This window comes from Pithys albifrons, chromosome 4 (assembly GCF_047495875.1).
Source record: "Pithys albifrons albifrons isolate INPA30051 chromosome 4, PitAlb_v1, whole genome shotgun sequence".
Classification (NCBI taxonomy): domain Eukaryota; kingdom Metazoa; phylum Chordata; class Aves; order Passeriformes; family Thamnophilidae; genus Pithys; species Pithys albifrons.
In genome coordinates, this window is record NC_092461.1 from 63,682,076 (window position 1) to 63,697,471 (window position 15,396).

General features: G+C 39.9%; 1 protein-coding gene and 1 pseudogene across 2 annotated transcripts in view; both read left to right on the forward strand.

Moving 5' to 3' along the window:
- The window catches only part of ARFGEF1 (ARF guanine nucleotide exchange factor 1), a 90,884-nt gene extending 81,290 nt beyond the window's left edge, over positions 1 to 9,594 (forward strand). For both annotated transcript variants that reach the window (XM_071554399.1, XM_071554398.1), the window contains 7 exons: positions 2,303 to 2,372; positions 4,161 to 4,290; positions 5,147 to 5,286; positions 5,657 to 5,825; positions 6,264 to 6,402; positions 7,329 to 7,446; positions 8,166 to 9,594. In XM_071554399.1, the coding sequence (XP_071410500.1) occupies positions 2,303 to 2,372; positions 4,161 to 4,290; positions 5,147 to 5,286; positions 5,657 to 5,825; positions 6,264 to 6,402; positions 7,329 to 7,446; positions 8,166 to 8,330 (931 nt within the window). In that variant the 3' untranslated portion in view covers positions 8,331 to 9,594. The remainder of the gene's footprint in view (positions 1 to 2,302; positions 2,373 to 4,160; positions 4,291 to 5,146; positions 5,287 to 5,656; positions 5,826 to 6,263; positions 6,403 to 7,328; positions 7,447 to 8,165) is intronic.
- Positions 9,595 to 11,562: 1,968 nt separating this feature from the next.
- Positions 11,563 to 13,799, forward strand: LOC139670939 (uncharacterized; annotated as a pseudogene).
- Positions 13,800 to 15,396: the final 1,597 nt, after the last annotated feature.

Consider the following 15,396-nt stretch of genomic DNA (forward strand, 5'->3'; position numbering starts at 1 on the left):
TTTCAGCTAGGATCACTCACTAGAAAACCACAACCTGTACTGCTGCCAAGCTTCTACAGAATCACTGAGGTGTTGATAGCTGAAGATACTAATACAGAATGGCACAGAATAGCTAAACTTGGAAAGGACTCTGCGTGTTGTCTAGTCCCACCCCTGTGCTCAGGCGTGGCCTCCTAGGGCAGTTTTCCCAGCATCATGTTCTGGCTTTAGAGTATCTCCCAAAAGGGAAGCTCCACAGCCTTGTTGGGCAACCTGTGCCTGTGCTTGGTCACCCTCACAGTGAAAAAGCGTTTCCCGATGTTCGTAGGAACCTTCTGTGTTTCACTTTGTACCATTTCCTTCTGGCACTGTGAATCACTGGAAAAAGTCTGGTGCTGTCCTCTTTGCACCCTCCTTTCATGTATTTATGAGTGTTGATGAGATTACGTCAGCCTTTTCCTATACAGCCTGGACAGTCCCAGCTCTCTCAGCCTTTCCTTGTAGGAGAGATGCTCCAGTCCTTTCATCACCTTGTGGACTTTTCCTGGACTTTATCCAGTAGGTCCATGTCTCATAATGGGGAGCCCAGGGAGATCCCCTCCCTCTCCTTGTGCAGCCCAGGATACCATTTGCTTTCTTTGCAGCAAGGACGCACCTTGTGTCCAGCAGGATCCCCAGGGCCTTCTTGGCTTGTATTTCTTAGTCCCCAGGGCTGCTTTCCAGTTGGGCAGCCCCCAGTATGTCCTGGTGCATGAGGTTGTTCCTCCCCAAGTGAAGAACTTTGCACTTCCCCTTGCTGAACTGCACAACGTTCCCATCAGCCCATTTCTCCAGCCTGTTGAGGTCTGTGTGGATGCAACATGACCCTCTGATATATCAGCCAATCCTCCCACTTTTATGTCATCAGCAAACTTGTTGAGAGACCACTCTCCCCCATTACCCAGATCATTACTGAACGGAACTGGATCTGATATTGGCCCTTGAGGGCCACTGACTTCAACTGGATTTTTATGCCACTCATCACCATCCTCTTGACTGGGCTCTTCAGCCAGTTTTCAGTCCATCTCACTGTTTGCTTATCCAGTCCATAGTTTGTTAGTTTATTTTAATAGTTTCTTTAATTTTTGTTTAATTTCTATTCTGTTTCTGAATTTTGTTGATAAAAATTTTCTGAAGCTTCATGACAGCAAGTCGTGGCTTGCTGGTGCTTTGAAAGCCATCGTGACTGCCCTCTTGTCCTCAAGAAATTCGAGTTGGAATTGATTCCTTGCACAAATCATGAGGATCTGGCCTCTACTGGCTCATTATTCCAAGACCTCAGTTTGTGTCCTGGTAGATTTCAAGAATGAATTCAGTTCTCTGACAACTTTATTTGTTGTCTCATTACATGCTTCAAGTTTTGTGTTTCCTTATCTCCACTTTGTCTTTCTAGTTCTCTGGTCTGTAGTTTTCTGAAGATCAGCGATACATTAATTTAGGATCTTTAACACAGTGAGGAAGGCTCTCCTTTAGGGTATGCAGACACAATGTCCATCCTGCATTGCTTCACAGACTGAAACTAAATAGTTTGAGATCTTAACGATGACAAATAGCTTTAATCTTACTTTGTAGCAATAGATTTGATAGAACAAGAGATGATGAGACCACTTAGGTTATTTAATCCAGTTTCCCTCAATTCTTGGCGGGCACAAATAGCCTCAGTAAATTACAATTAAGGTAGAAGTTTTTCAGTGCTTAAGGTGAAGATTTTCAAGACAGCAACATCCTGTAGGAAATCAGCAGGGAATGATCAGAAGTCTTGTCAGTGACTTGATACCTTACAGTAGCAATCAGTCCTAAGTGGAAGCAGAAATACAGTACTGGAACATACCCCGAGCAGAGAATGCAAAATACCTCCAAATGTTCATGCAGATTTGTTCTGGGGTATATTCATTCCTTATTCTAGGTAAAGCTTAAGGACTTGTGGGAGAACAGAGCCCACTAATGGCACTAGAACACTGCCTTAAGCCAAAAACAGTGTTTCTGAGAAAAATTAATTCACCTCCACATAATCCAGTTGTCCATACAAAGTAGTTGGGAGAAACATTGAAGTTCAAAAAGCACAATACTTACATTTTTCAATAGGTATGAAAGAGTAAAATGTGTACTTAGAACTGAGTTTTTTAATTTATAGAAGTATCTATATCATACTCTTTTTATGTTTAGGTTCCATTAATTGCATTAACACAAACACCCCACCATACTGAAGTGGACTTTTTTAGAGTGTTTGTTCTGATTTGTATTTCAAACTTAGTAAATTTGGTACTGGTTTTGTGTTTTTAAGGCTGCTGACTTGGCGACCAGTTGGAGGGGAGTTTGGCTCTGGCTCTCCCTCTGATGCAAAAGAAAAACTGGTAAGCTGCTGAAATAAAAAAATATTTAAGATTGCTAGACGTTGGTGTAGTTGTGCTGTGATGTAGAAAAAGTGAAAAATATACTTGGTTTAAAGACGTTTTTCAATTTTGATTTACTTGAAAACTTTTTTCCAGTTAAAGTTCTATTTAGTGCTTTAAAATAACAAGAATTAATTGATAAAGAACTACATATTTGTTTTCAGCAAACATGACTTCCAGAAATTGGCTGTAGGTAGTTAGCTGTGTTTATTTTGGGTCATGGCCCCTGTCTCGTAGGTTTCTCTAATACTGTATTTAGGCTTTGAGTTGTTTTCCTGGTTTGGGTCATGGTTTTTCTCTGATATACAAGCAAGATGAGAAAATGCTGAAGGGGGATAGAATGATAATTAGATTGACCTTTTTTCTCCTTCAGATTTTCTCTGGTAGTAAGAACTTAAAACATTCGTGTTCAAAATAGAAAATCTGTATAACTGTGAGATTGCTTAAAAGTGATTAAATAAACTTGTAAAATTTGCATTTACCTGCAAGTTGACAGCCCTGTAGGTACTCTATTACTGATGAGAATTAGTTTGTTCATTGAACATTCCCACAAGATTGATGTGTAAAGTCTTCATAACTTAGTGAAGCATTTGATAATAGTTGGTCAAGGGTAATGGCCCCAACTGAGCTCTACCAAGAGAGACTCACTCCCTCCATTTGTTTTATGGACTGGTGACATAGTTCACTTGAAACAGAGTGTGAATGTTTTTGATGGCCAGTTCTCTTTATGTGGGTATCGTACATTCATGCTATGTAATATATGACTCATTTATAGTGGTTTGATGTGTAAAATGTTTGGTCTAAACGTTGACTACCTTTTTGATCCATTTATGTCAAAGTAGCTTGCATATGTGGCAGATGTATTAAATGTCTTTGTCTTGAGTAAGTTGAAATATCTTTTCTCTTTGAAATAGTTTTAACATGAATGTTTTCAAAAATATTTTTGTCTCCAGTACAAAAAGGCACTTTATAACTTCAAAATTAACAGAACTTGTATAATAAATAGAATTAAAGAGAAATACTTTGGATCTTTCCTTTTGGTAGGATAGATTTTTTGCAGGGTGTAGATATTTTCGTCTTACTTTTCTTTAGGTAGTTCAAAATATGGTGGAGTGTTTTGTTATGTATAGACGTAGATTATTTTCATGCTATGAATATATTCTCCTCCATCATTTTACCGTGGTAAATTCCTGTGACATCCACAAATCTGTCAGTAGGAGCTTATTGTTAGAACACTCTAGGGAGTAAAGCATGTAAAGATTAAAGTCTGATGATATTTCATGTTGCTTGTACTTGTCATTTAGGAGCTGTGCATTCACATTTTCACCAGTTGTAAAGGAAAACAGTTTCTCACAGAAGGTCTTAGAGGGGTTTTTTTTCACTGTAGACCAGAGTAAATAATGTATTTCACAGTATCGAAACCTTGCAGCAAACCCCATACACTTCATCTGGTAAAAGCCAGACTAACTGTTGGCTGAGACACTAAATGCTTGGTTGGAATGCAAAAGCCTATCTGCAAAATACATTGACTTTTCCATATAATTATTTGTTGCTTGTTAAATTTTGTCAAATCTTTCCTAATAGGTCATCTTTTTAGTACATCTTTCAGGAATGATAATAACAAACATGACTACAGTGAATGAAAGTGCAGTGTTGAACCAGCAAGTGTCTTAAGCTGTGAAGAGCACAGCACTATTGACAGCTCACTGAATTTTTTTGTAAGTTAATTTTTTTTTGCTTTGTTTTCAGGACACAATCTCACAGAAGTCAGTAGATATTCATGATTCCATTCAGCCCAGATCTTCAGATGGACGCCCATATCAGCCCAGCACAGGGGCTACAGTAGGTGAAGAAACAAGTAAAACCAGGCCAACAGCAAGTGCGTGCTTTGTAATGATTTGGTATTTTATATCTGTTAAGAGCAGTATTTAGCAGATGTTTGATCTCTGTAAGTTACAGCCCCAACTGTAACTTTAGAAACACCATGTGAAGAAAATCACTCTCTTTAAATTTTTGTCCTCATGCAGTGTTTCAGAATTCTGTTGGAATCCTGTGGGTCCACATTTTTGACCTATGTTTTAAAAGTCTAGAGTTCAACTGCTAACTTGTGGGCTTTTTACCCAAAGCAGAATATTAAAAATAGGGTTCTCCTTACAATGCTATGTAAATGAGTCATTTTTTTTCCTTAGGGGCAAAGACCTTTCAGTGCAAATGCAACAGAAGCTGTAGCTGAAAATACAGCTGTAGAATGTAGCTACAGAATTTTATGATTTGAAGAGAATATATGAAACCCTTAAGATATGTGTGCAAAGTTTTGTGTTAGTTCTTAAAATGCTTATGTCTGGTGGTATTAGTACTTGCCCTGGGTGCAAACAAGCAGTGATCCCAATGCTGTCCTAAGCCTCCTGCCTGTGGACAGCCTCAGGACCAGGTTCTTGTTATTGCACTGATGCTAAGATCCAAGTCACTCATTTTGGTGATTTTTAGGTAGCATTGAATATTTGTCCAATGTCTCCCAGTTGACTTCAGGAAATAGTTTTTTAAGATGTGACAATTATAAACATGGTTATCGGTCCAGGTTTTAGTAATTCAGACAGGCGGATTCCAGGGTTTGTTCTTATCAATGTGCTTGAAATGAAACTGCTCTTCAACTTACCCTCAAAATAGCTCAAAAAAAGAATAAAGTACTACAGTTCCCTACTTAACAACTAGTTTTCTTTTTCTTTCCTTTAAAGAATTTCCAGAACAGAAGTTATTTGCTGCCCTTTTGATCAAGTGTGTTGTACAGCTGGAACTTATTCAGACGATTGACAACATTGTGTTCTTCCCAGCAACGAGCAAAAAAGAGGATGCAGAGAATCTAGCAGCAGCACAAGTAAGTAGAACTGATGGGTATATTTCTTTTTAACAGCTTTTTGTCTAGTGGCTAAAGTGTCATAAAGTCCTGAAACATCTGCTAATGTACAGTTTTTAGATGCGCCTGAGAACTTCCATCAGACTGTTGAGATCTTTTGCAACTTGCATTAAATTGCACTTGCTGTGCCAAGGCAGCACTGTGGAGACTAAAATATGTGTTGTTCAGAAGGATTTATGTAGCCAGGATGTGGATACAATTTTTCATAGTTTTAAGTTTAAAAAAAAATACAAATGTAAACAGGGTAGGATTGAATTGGCACAGGAGCTTGCTGAAGGCAGTTGGCATTTTTTACTTGAAATCCTTTCTTTTCTCCCTTTGTTTTTAATAGAGAGATGCCGTAGACTTTGATGTCCATGTGGATACACAAGATCAAGGGATGTATCGTTTTCTAACATCACAGCAACTTTTCAAACTTCTAGATTGTCTGCTGGAATCTCACAGATTTGCTAAAGCATTTAATTCAAACAATGAGCAGAGAACTGCTCTCTGGAAAGCAGGTGAGTCAGTCATCTTGAAAAAATAGTTTGTGACAGGGTGCTACTGTGCTTTGAAGGTAAAAACTATTTAGATGCTGAATGCAAAAACTGAATATCGGGCTTTAGCTTTATAACCCTGAGATTCCTAAGGGGAGGAGACCTCATTTGTGTGGGTGCAAATATCTTCCTGGTTTTCTGAAATTTAAGGTTTCACCGAGTTACAGCTGCCAAGCTGATTCTTGGCCATCATGTGAGCTTGGAAGCTGCAAGCACAGTCACACCTTTCACAGCTAATTGGAAGCTTATGTAAAAACCGTTGCCAAACACAACTGTGGCATATATAAATAGGTTAATTTGTGGCAATTCTCCATTGTACTTTGTGTCACAAGAAATTAATTACCCAAGGTCGTTCTTCTAACTCTAACCAAAACTCTAAATGGATCCTTGGAATTTCTTTAGGTTTCAAAGGCAAATCCAAGCCTAATCTCCTGAAGCAGGAGACGAGCAGCCTCGCCTGTGGGTTGCGCATTCTGTTCCGTATGTACATGGACGAAAGCCGCACCAGCGCCTGGGAGGAAGTCCAGCAAAGACTGCTGAAGTAAGGCCCACGGAGCTGACCAGTTGATATTGTTTCTGATGTTAAGGAAGAGGTCTTTTTTAATTTGAAAATACACACCTTCTCTTTTTGCAGTAAACTTGCTAGTGCTAATGTGTGTGGCTGTGGTCACAGCAAACACTGAGAGGTTTTACGTGCTGTGGAGAGTACTGTGCCTCCAACTACTGATTGATGCTGTCTCTGCTTTTTGTTCTCATTATGTGTTTTGCAGAAGAGAACAAAGGTTTCATGACTTTTTTGTATTGTGGGTAGGTGGGGGCTTGTTACAGCTCCTGCTGAAAAGGAAACCAACTATCACCCAAACCCTGTTTTTTCAGTAACTTCAGGTATTTTAGGGAATTGACACTGTTTGTTCTCATCTTCAGAAATGGACATTGGCCTTTGAAAAGCCTTGTGTGCATCCAGAGGCTTCTGGCTTTTTGGTTACTCATTACTGTGAATACTAAGGTTTGCCTGAATGTCTTTTGTTTACAAAGTTCTTTGAGTATTGGAATAAGAAAGGGTTTAAAACCGTGACATAACACCTTAAGGCTAAAACTTTAAGGTTCACAGACCAAGAAGCAGAGCTGAAAACTACCTGGTTATATCAGTCTTAGATATGTTCTTAAAGTCTACATACCATTTGTCCCATGCATTTTAATACCTCCCGAAGAGCTCTTGATGCACTTCAAATACATGCACAAACAGCATAATCATGTTTTGTCAGCTTATTTATTACTGAACTACTAGGACTTTGGGTTTCAGTTGAACAAAATCACTGCTTTCTGTCACTACTCAGGCTTTGAGTAGCTTTCATAAAACAATGCTGTTCTACTCCAGGGTCCTAAGTTGCAAAGCCAAAGCTCCCTCTCTGCAGTAGAGCTTAGAATGAAATGTGAGTTACTGATTTTTGTGTATTTTCTCTCTAGTGTCTGCAGTGAGGCTCTCAGCTATTTCCTCACTCTTACATCAGAGAGTCATCGGGAAGCCTGGACTAATCTTTTACTCTTATTTTTGACTAAAGTCCTGAAGATAAGTGATGAAAGGGTAAGTAACTGTTTGGGATGGTGTCTCAGGTAACATTTACAGGTAGAAGTACTTCCAGGCTGTCTCATCACACAGTTGACTTTAAAAGCTCCTGCTGCTCTGTCGACACTCTTTTGTTGAGGGAATGTACATTCAAACTGCACTTGACAGATCCTGACAGTAATAATTCAGTGTGAAGGTGCAGTGAGTGATAAAATAAAATGTGTCTGGAAAAGTTGAAAGATGCTGGAATCCTTTAGAAGTGTCTGTTAAGTTGCTTTTACCCTTCTCCTGCTAAGGAATAGGATTAGTGATGATATTTTATTCAAAGAATTAGCTCCTGTTTCTGCCTCCAGTGCTACAGGTACATCACCTTCACCTTCTCAAAAGTGATTCTGAAGTAAATAAATCCATATTTAGATCTCCCTCTGTTTCTGACAAAACTTGGCCGAAATACTGAGATGAAAAGGGCCATCTACAATAATAAACTGGTAATAGAAAAATATTTCCTATTGGAGAATAAGTTGTGTGTAGCTAATGAGCATCTATCAGAACACATCACAGCTGTCATAGCCTTATTCTAGCACTGCTAACTTTGGTTATAAAGATGTTTCTGATTGTCACTGTGTGATTTTCTCACCTTGATTTGGGAGAGTATCTAAAGTTTGTATCTTGCAGGGCGCTTTCTGAGGTGTATGGATGTATAATAGAGTAATTTCTTCTGTTTGCTTTCTCTGCAGTTCAAGGCCCATGCCTCATTCTATTATCCTCTGTTGTGTGAGATCATGCAGTTTGACCTTATTCCTGAGCTTCGAGCTGTTCTACGGAGGTTTTTCCTTCGGATTGGTGTGGTTTTCCAAATATCGCAGCCACCAGAACAAGAGTCTGCAATAAGCAAGCACTAGCAGATAGTGATACTCTGTTTAGAAGTTTATATTCCTCAGCTAAATACAAGGACCAGGTAGCTGAGCCACGCTGTCCGGATATCCATAGAAATGATTTCTCTGTATGGCAATGTGTATCCAAGGGTTAACGGTACAGGCGCTTACAACTGTAATTAAGGCTTGCAGCACTCCAGTCCCTTTATTTCCTGACGGATTATCGGTTTCTCTTCCCTGGCTGGTGCTGAGCACAACGCCAGTTTTTATAACAGTCCCCTGTCAGCACGGGCTGCAGTTTCCTTTCCTGTCCTAGACAGCAGTATAGCAACAGATGTTTGTGGCGGGTGTGAAGGTAAAATGTACCCAAAGAAACATATATATGTAAAGGTTTGAGCTTCTGTGAGAAGTACAACTCAGGAGAGCTGTATTTTGAAGGATAAAATGTTTATAGTGAAAAGAAAATGGAGATTATTGTTCATGGTAAAAGATATTTAGCAACTATGTCTGATATTCTTATTTTAAGATTTTTGCACACTCAGGCTGTCTGAGACATTGGTAATCATTCTTCTGTGAAAATGTACAGAGATGCAGGTCTGTAATATAAACTCTTTAACACTATACAGTTCTTCCTGAATTGTTTATTTCTGTATTATTGATTTGCTGAAAGCCCATAACTCTTACTCGTTTACCAAATGCACTAGAAGTTTGGGTTTATTTTTTTGGGGTTGTGATTTTTCTTCCTCTTTTTTTGTTGTTTTGTTTTGTTTCATTGTAGCCCAGAGGTCAGTGTTGCTGACTTTCATCAAGAACAGCGGTAGAAATACCACGACTGACATAACTACCTGTAATATACTTGTTTTAGGGCTTTTAAATATAACGAGCCATTGAAATGATGATCCTGCAAGGACTGGAACTTGAATCACTGCAAACAAGTCTAGGTTGTGTCTGCTGTCAGATGTTTTTTGTTTGATGTAGATTTCACTCTTATGTACAGAATTTAATGTTGAGTATATTCAAGTAACAAATCTGGCATGGTTTGGGGATGGTTAAATTTATTGGAAATGTATTCATACTGTGAATTGTGCTCTGATGGTTAACAGACGAGATTGTCAAGCATTCTGTATTACAATGGATGTAGAAATTTTTTTCAGATGGACAAAATGTATATGGTACAGATATGTAAAGTTTTCTATGTAAAAAAAATTCTGTACAACTTTCTGTACAATATTTGGTTCTCATCTGGCATATTCTAATCAGGTTATAGGTCAATAAAGTTTTTGAACTCTTTCATCAGTGCAATCAAAACCGGCCTAATCCACAGCTACTTGTTTTAGTTTGCTTTGCCTCTCCTGCTCCTGTTTCACAGGAGCAGACCCTGGTCTCCCCAGGGCAGAAAGGTGGGTACCCCTGGGTTGGCTATGATGGCTCTTAAAGATAAATATGGGGAAAAAAAGTGGTAAATTTAAAAACAAAATGGGGGTGGGGAGGAAAATAAAAGCACTTGGGCACAAACTCGTCAAATGAACCTCCCAGTGCTGCACAGATAGAAACTCAAATACTGTGCTTTTCTTTCTGGGGATTTAAAATAGAAATGCCAAACAGACAATGGAGAAAGGGTGGATGGGATGCAAAGACTGGGAGTTCTGCTGACTCAGAAAACATCAGCCAGCTCAGCTGCTGATTTAGAGGGTAAAAGTGGAATTGGATTGTTCTCTAGTGTGTTCCTGAAAAACTCATGATTGGCACAGGAGAGAGGTGTGAAGGCTGAGGAGGCACATGTGGCAGCCTCCGCTTACTGAGGAATGTAGCCCTTCACAGCAGGTTCCAAAAATAAGTGTAAGCAGTTCAATGAAATAGCTGTGGAAAAGCCAGAGAAGGGAATAAACTGCCCTGACCTGTGATTCACAAAACCAAATTGCATTCACCAGTGTCAAAAGGTGGAGAATTGAGGTTATTTTAATTATTTTTAACAGCCTTTCCTTTTGGGCTTTTACTTTTCAAGTTTGTTGTGCAGTATTTAAATCTTAAACCACTGTGCAAATACATTTATTTTGCAGGTGAGGCTGTCACAATGAAAAGTTTAAAAAATGTAGGAAGGCAGAAGGGCCCTGCCAACAGCTGAGCTTTGGAGATGCAGAGAAAACTGAAGGACCCAGAGTGTCCAGAGTGCAGCCTGGGTGCTCAGAGGAGGACGGCTGTAAGGAAGAGTGTCAGTGCTGAAGGCCATGAGGGTAAAGTTCAGTGGGTTTGGGCCACAGCAGGGCCGAAGGAAGCAACTTAAAAGAGGGGTGTGACGTTCAAATCTGCTTAATTTTTGATGCAGATTGAACTATAAGTTCGAATCATTCTCTTGAGCCAAGAGATAACATCGTGGCAGAAACAGAGAGAGCATCTGCATCCCCCCCCCTTCCTCTCAGTTACATCGATAAGGCACTCAAGTAGTTTTTCATGGTGGTATCTTTTCTCTGCTTCTATACATAATCTTAAGCATTTTTCCTAACTTTTCTTATTTTTCCTCTTTTCCTTTCGCATCTCTCTCGCAATCAATTAATAAAAATCAGGTTTTGGTATTTACAGATAACTTGTTTGAGTTTTAATTTTGCTCAAGAGAATGATTCGAACTTGTAGTTCAATCTGCATCAAAAATTAAGCAGATCTGAACGTCACATTAATTTGGCGTAGTCGGCAGGATTCTCTTGAAGCAAAACTGTTTATCCCAAAAATCTGATAATTGTTAATTTTTTATGATCGATCATTTTTTTTATTTTATTTTTCATGATAAGACAAAGAGAGTAAGATATCTTACAAACACAGTAAAAGTACCTTCCTTTCTGACTTTAGGACTGTGACTTTAGGACTTTGACATGACAAATTTGTTTGTGTGTTTGATTGTTTTTGCCTTGTTTTTTTAAGTTAATGTGCACATGGTAACTTTTAAGAGGTAACTCTTCAGGGGAAGGAGCGAGACTTTGGAAAATTTTCTGTAACTTTTAAGAGGGGCTCCCTGAAGAAGATCGCTCCGACTTGTTGTGTAACTTTACAAATTAACTTTTAAGAGGTACCTTTCCAGGGAAAGGAGCGAGACTTTGGAAAATTTTCTGTAACTTTTAAGAGGGGCTCCCTGGAAAAGATCGCTCCGACTTGTTGTGTAATTTTAGAAATTAACTTTTAAGAGGGGCCTTTCCAGGGAGAGGAGTGAAAAATTTGGGAAATTTTGCTGTAACTTTCAAGAGGTACCCCCTGGAAACGTATTCACTCCAAATTTGTGGTAATATGGAAAATGATGTGCAAGCGCTTATAAATCTATTAGATGAATTTCATGCTAAGCCATCTCCTCCAGGAATGGAGTGGGCACAAGATAACTGGTATAATATTCAAGCAATTGTTCAAAGGATCTCTACCCTGCGGGCTGGGGTAAGAGCTAGAAAAGGTAAAGGAAAACCTATTGTGTGTTCAATATTGGGCGCTGCATTAACTACTGCAGTTAACCACAAAGTACAACAGCAAAAAGGTCACACAGAAGTGGTTAACTCCCTGCAAGACTTAGTAAAATCCTTTCAGACGCAGCTGGAGGAACAAAAAACTACTGTTAATATCCTCCAAGAAGAAATAAGGAATGAAAAAGCCACCACTAGAGTACTCAGAGAAGAGTTATATGCAAGAATAATGAAAGAAGGGAAAAAAGAAACAGAGCTGGAGTCATCTAAAGAAATATATCCCATCTCTGACCTAAAACCTTTGTGTGACCAAGTTGAAAAGCAGGCTATTGCCCTGCGACCCCTGATTAAAACCGAATATACATATGAGGGGTCAGATGATGACACACCCCAAATAACTACAAAAGAAATTCCTTATACAGCAACTGAATTGGCTAAATTGAAAAAAGAATACAGCAGAACCCCTAAAGAATCTGAAACTGAGTATGTTTGGAGAGTCACAGGAGGTGATCAAATTTTGTTATCAGAAAAAGAAGCTGAGGGATTTTGGGGAGCTGGAGTTTTTCTGACCACAGGAGATAACCGTGCTCCATGGTCTATAACTCAAAGGGCAGCCTATTGGGCTGGGGGGCTCAGCCCCCTAGAGAGGGGAGATCCTCTCGCAATAGTGGGAAATGTTAATCAAATTGTGGAGAGTGTTCAAAAGGCAGCTTGTTTAAAAATGATGCATGACAGAGAATTAACACCAAGACGTGAATCTCCTATGATGCTGCCGGTAAACCCTGAAAGAATGATCCCTCTTATCCGAGGCCTCCCTGAATCTTTGAAACCCATAGGCATACAGCTAAAGGGACAAATAGAAAGTCTCACCAAAGAAGAAAGGGCTGCAGCCACTTTAGAAGCTGCTTTAAGCCCTGGTGCTTACCGCAGAGAAAATAAAAATAAAATCTGGACCTGGGGGGAAGTAGCACAAGAGTTAATTAATTATGGAAGAAAATATGGTCCAGTACCTTCAGTTACTACTGATTCTAAATCAATTCGACGAACAGAATGCAAAACAACTATTCCTCCAGTAAAACTCTGAAAAGTAACATTTTCTCCTGGGCAGGGAGCACCCACAAATACGGGGACTCACAGGGAAAAACGGAATACCCTGTGGATTGCAGGCTTGCAAAAGGGAATCCCTAAATCCCTAATGGATGGCCAACCCACAGATAAATGAGAAATATTAATTCAAGAGTGGCCAGCAAAAGGGGGATCCCTTAAAGCTGCTACCGCCCCTCCCCGGGAGAAACTAAAAATAGAGGAGGTGACGGGAAACTCCTCGCTTCATCCTCAATAGGTGAGCCGGGGGGTGAAGGTTGGATTTACATTAGAAGGCTTACCAAAAATTCTAAAGGTGACTTGCTAATAACCTGTCCTATTGGTCCTCGTAAAACTCCTGTCACTTTTCTAGTGCTCAGATATCTGCTTTGAAACTTGAAGATGCATCTGCTTGTGGAATCACTCCCTCACGTAAAGGAATGTTTGTTGCAGACGCTTTTGGAAACATAAAGCCCCGATAACAGCAAAGGTAAGATGCTGGTTACCAGGGGAGGAGAAAGCAGTTGAAACCATCATGATTTTAGGTAAATTTCCTACCAATTTATTGGGGTTAGACCTCCTTAAAGGAAAGTCTTGGACTGATGAAGAAGGAAACATATGGGCTTTTGGAAAGGAAATCTCACATCTCTGTTTACTATAATCTGTCCCTGCTCTTCCTCCCTCCCTGATAACCAATGTCAAACCTTACCCTTTACCCTTAGGAGCCAGACAAGGTATCACTCCAGTTATTACAGATTTAAAAGAAAAGGGGATAGTGGTTGCAACACATTCTCCTTACAATTCACCTATTTGGCCCGTCCGTAAACCAAATGGTAACTGGAGACTGACAGTAGATTACCGACAACTGAATGCAAATACAGGACCTCTCACTGCAGCAGTCCCAAATCTAGCTGAGTTAATAGCTACCATCCAAGAACAAGCCCATAAAATTATGGCCACTATTGACATAAAAGACATGTTTTTTATGGTTCCCCTACAGGAGCAGGATCAAGAGCTCTTTGCTTTTACATGGGAGGGTCAGCAATACACTTTTACCTGACTCCCACAAGGATTCAAACACTCACCCACTCTAGCACATCATGCACTAGCACAAGAGCTGTCACTTATTCCTGCTGCACCAGGAGTAAAAGTGTACCAATTCATTGATGATATTTTAGTGGGAGGAGATGAAATTACATCTGTGCAAACAACTCAGACAAACATTATCAGGCACCTTGAGTCTCTGGACTTACATATCCCTCCTGAAAAAGTACAAACTCCTGCACAAGAAGTAAAATTCCTAGGAATTTGGTGGAAAGGAGGAATGGTTTGTATTCCCCCAGATACACTCACCTGCCTAGACCAACTTAAAACACCAGAAAACAAAAAAGATTTACAGCATGCTTTAGGCCTGCTAATTTTTTGGAGAAAACACATTCCTGATTTTTCAATAATTGCACGGCCTTTATATGATTTGCTGAGGAAAAAAGCAAAGTGGGAATGGACTCCCCTTCATGATGAAGCCTTGCAACTCCTAATTTTTGAGGCCAACACATACCACTCACTGGGTCCCATACACCCTAGTGATCCAGTACAAATTGAGTGGGGATTTGCAAGTTCTGGACTGTCCATACACTCATGGCAGAGAGGACCTGATGGTCCCACCAGGCCTATAGGATTTTATTCCCACAGCTTTAAAGATGCTGAAAAACGATATTCTACCTGGGAAAAAGGCTTGTTTGTGGTGAGTACTGCTTTCCGTGAAACAGAAAAAATTGTTCGTCAGCAAGCCCTAATTCTAAGGGGACCTTTTAAGGTCATTAAGCCTGTTTTGGCAGGGACCCCACCCCCTGACGGGGTGGCCCAGCGAGGTACTGTTCGGAAATGGTATGCTCAAATTGAACATTATTGCACCATTTTTCAGGTAACAGAAGGAGCTCGAAAAAATCTTCCCTTACAGGATGAAGTAACTTTAAATAGCACTGCTGACTCTCTACCTTCTGTGATCCAAGTAGCACCCCCATATTCAGAGCAATTGCAGCATGTGTGGTTTACGGATGCCTCAGCTAAGAGGGAAGGTAAAGTTTGGAAATACCGTGCTGCAGCTTTAGAAGTAAACACTGGAAACAAAATAATAACAGAAGGAGAAGGCAGTGCACAGGTAGGAGAATTAGTAGCAGTTTGGAGTGTATTTAACCTTGAAGCTGAAACCTCTGACTCTGTGTATGTTTACACAGATTCTTTTGCTGTGTTCAAAGGGTGTACTGAGTGGCTCCCCTTCTGGGACAAAAATGACTGGGAGGTGAATAGAGTCCCTGTTTGGCAAAAAGAAAAGTGGCAAGAAATTCTTGCTATAGCAAAGAAAGGGAATTTTTTAGTTGGGTGGGTAGCCTCTCACCAGGAAAATAAAACTCCAGCTAGCCACTGGAACAACAAAGTAGATGAACTAGCCAAACTATCCCCAGTAAGTGTGAAAGCTCCTGCTTAGAACTGGGATAGACTGTTAGAGTGGCTGCATTTAAAGCACACAGGAGCACAAGACCTTTACAGAGAAGCAGGAAGCAGGGGAT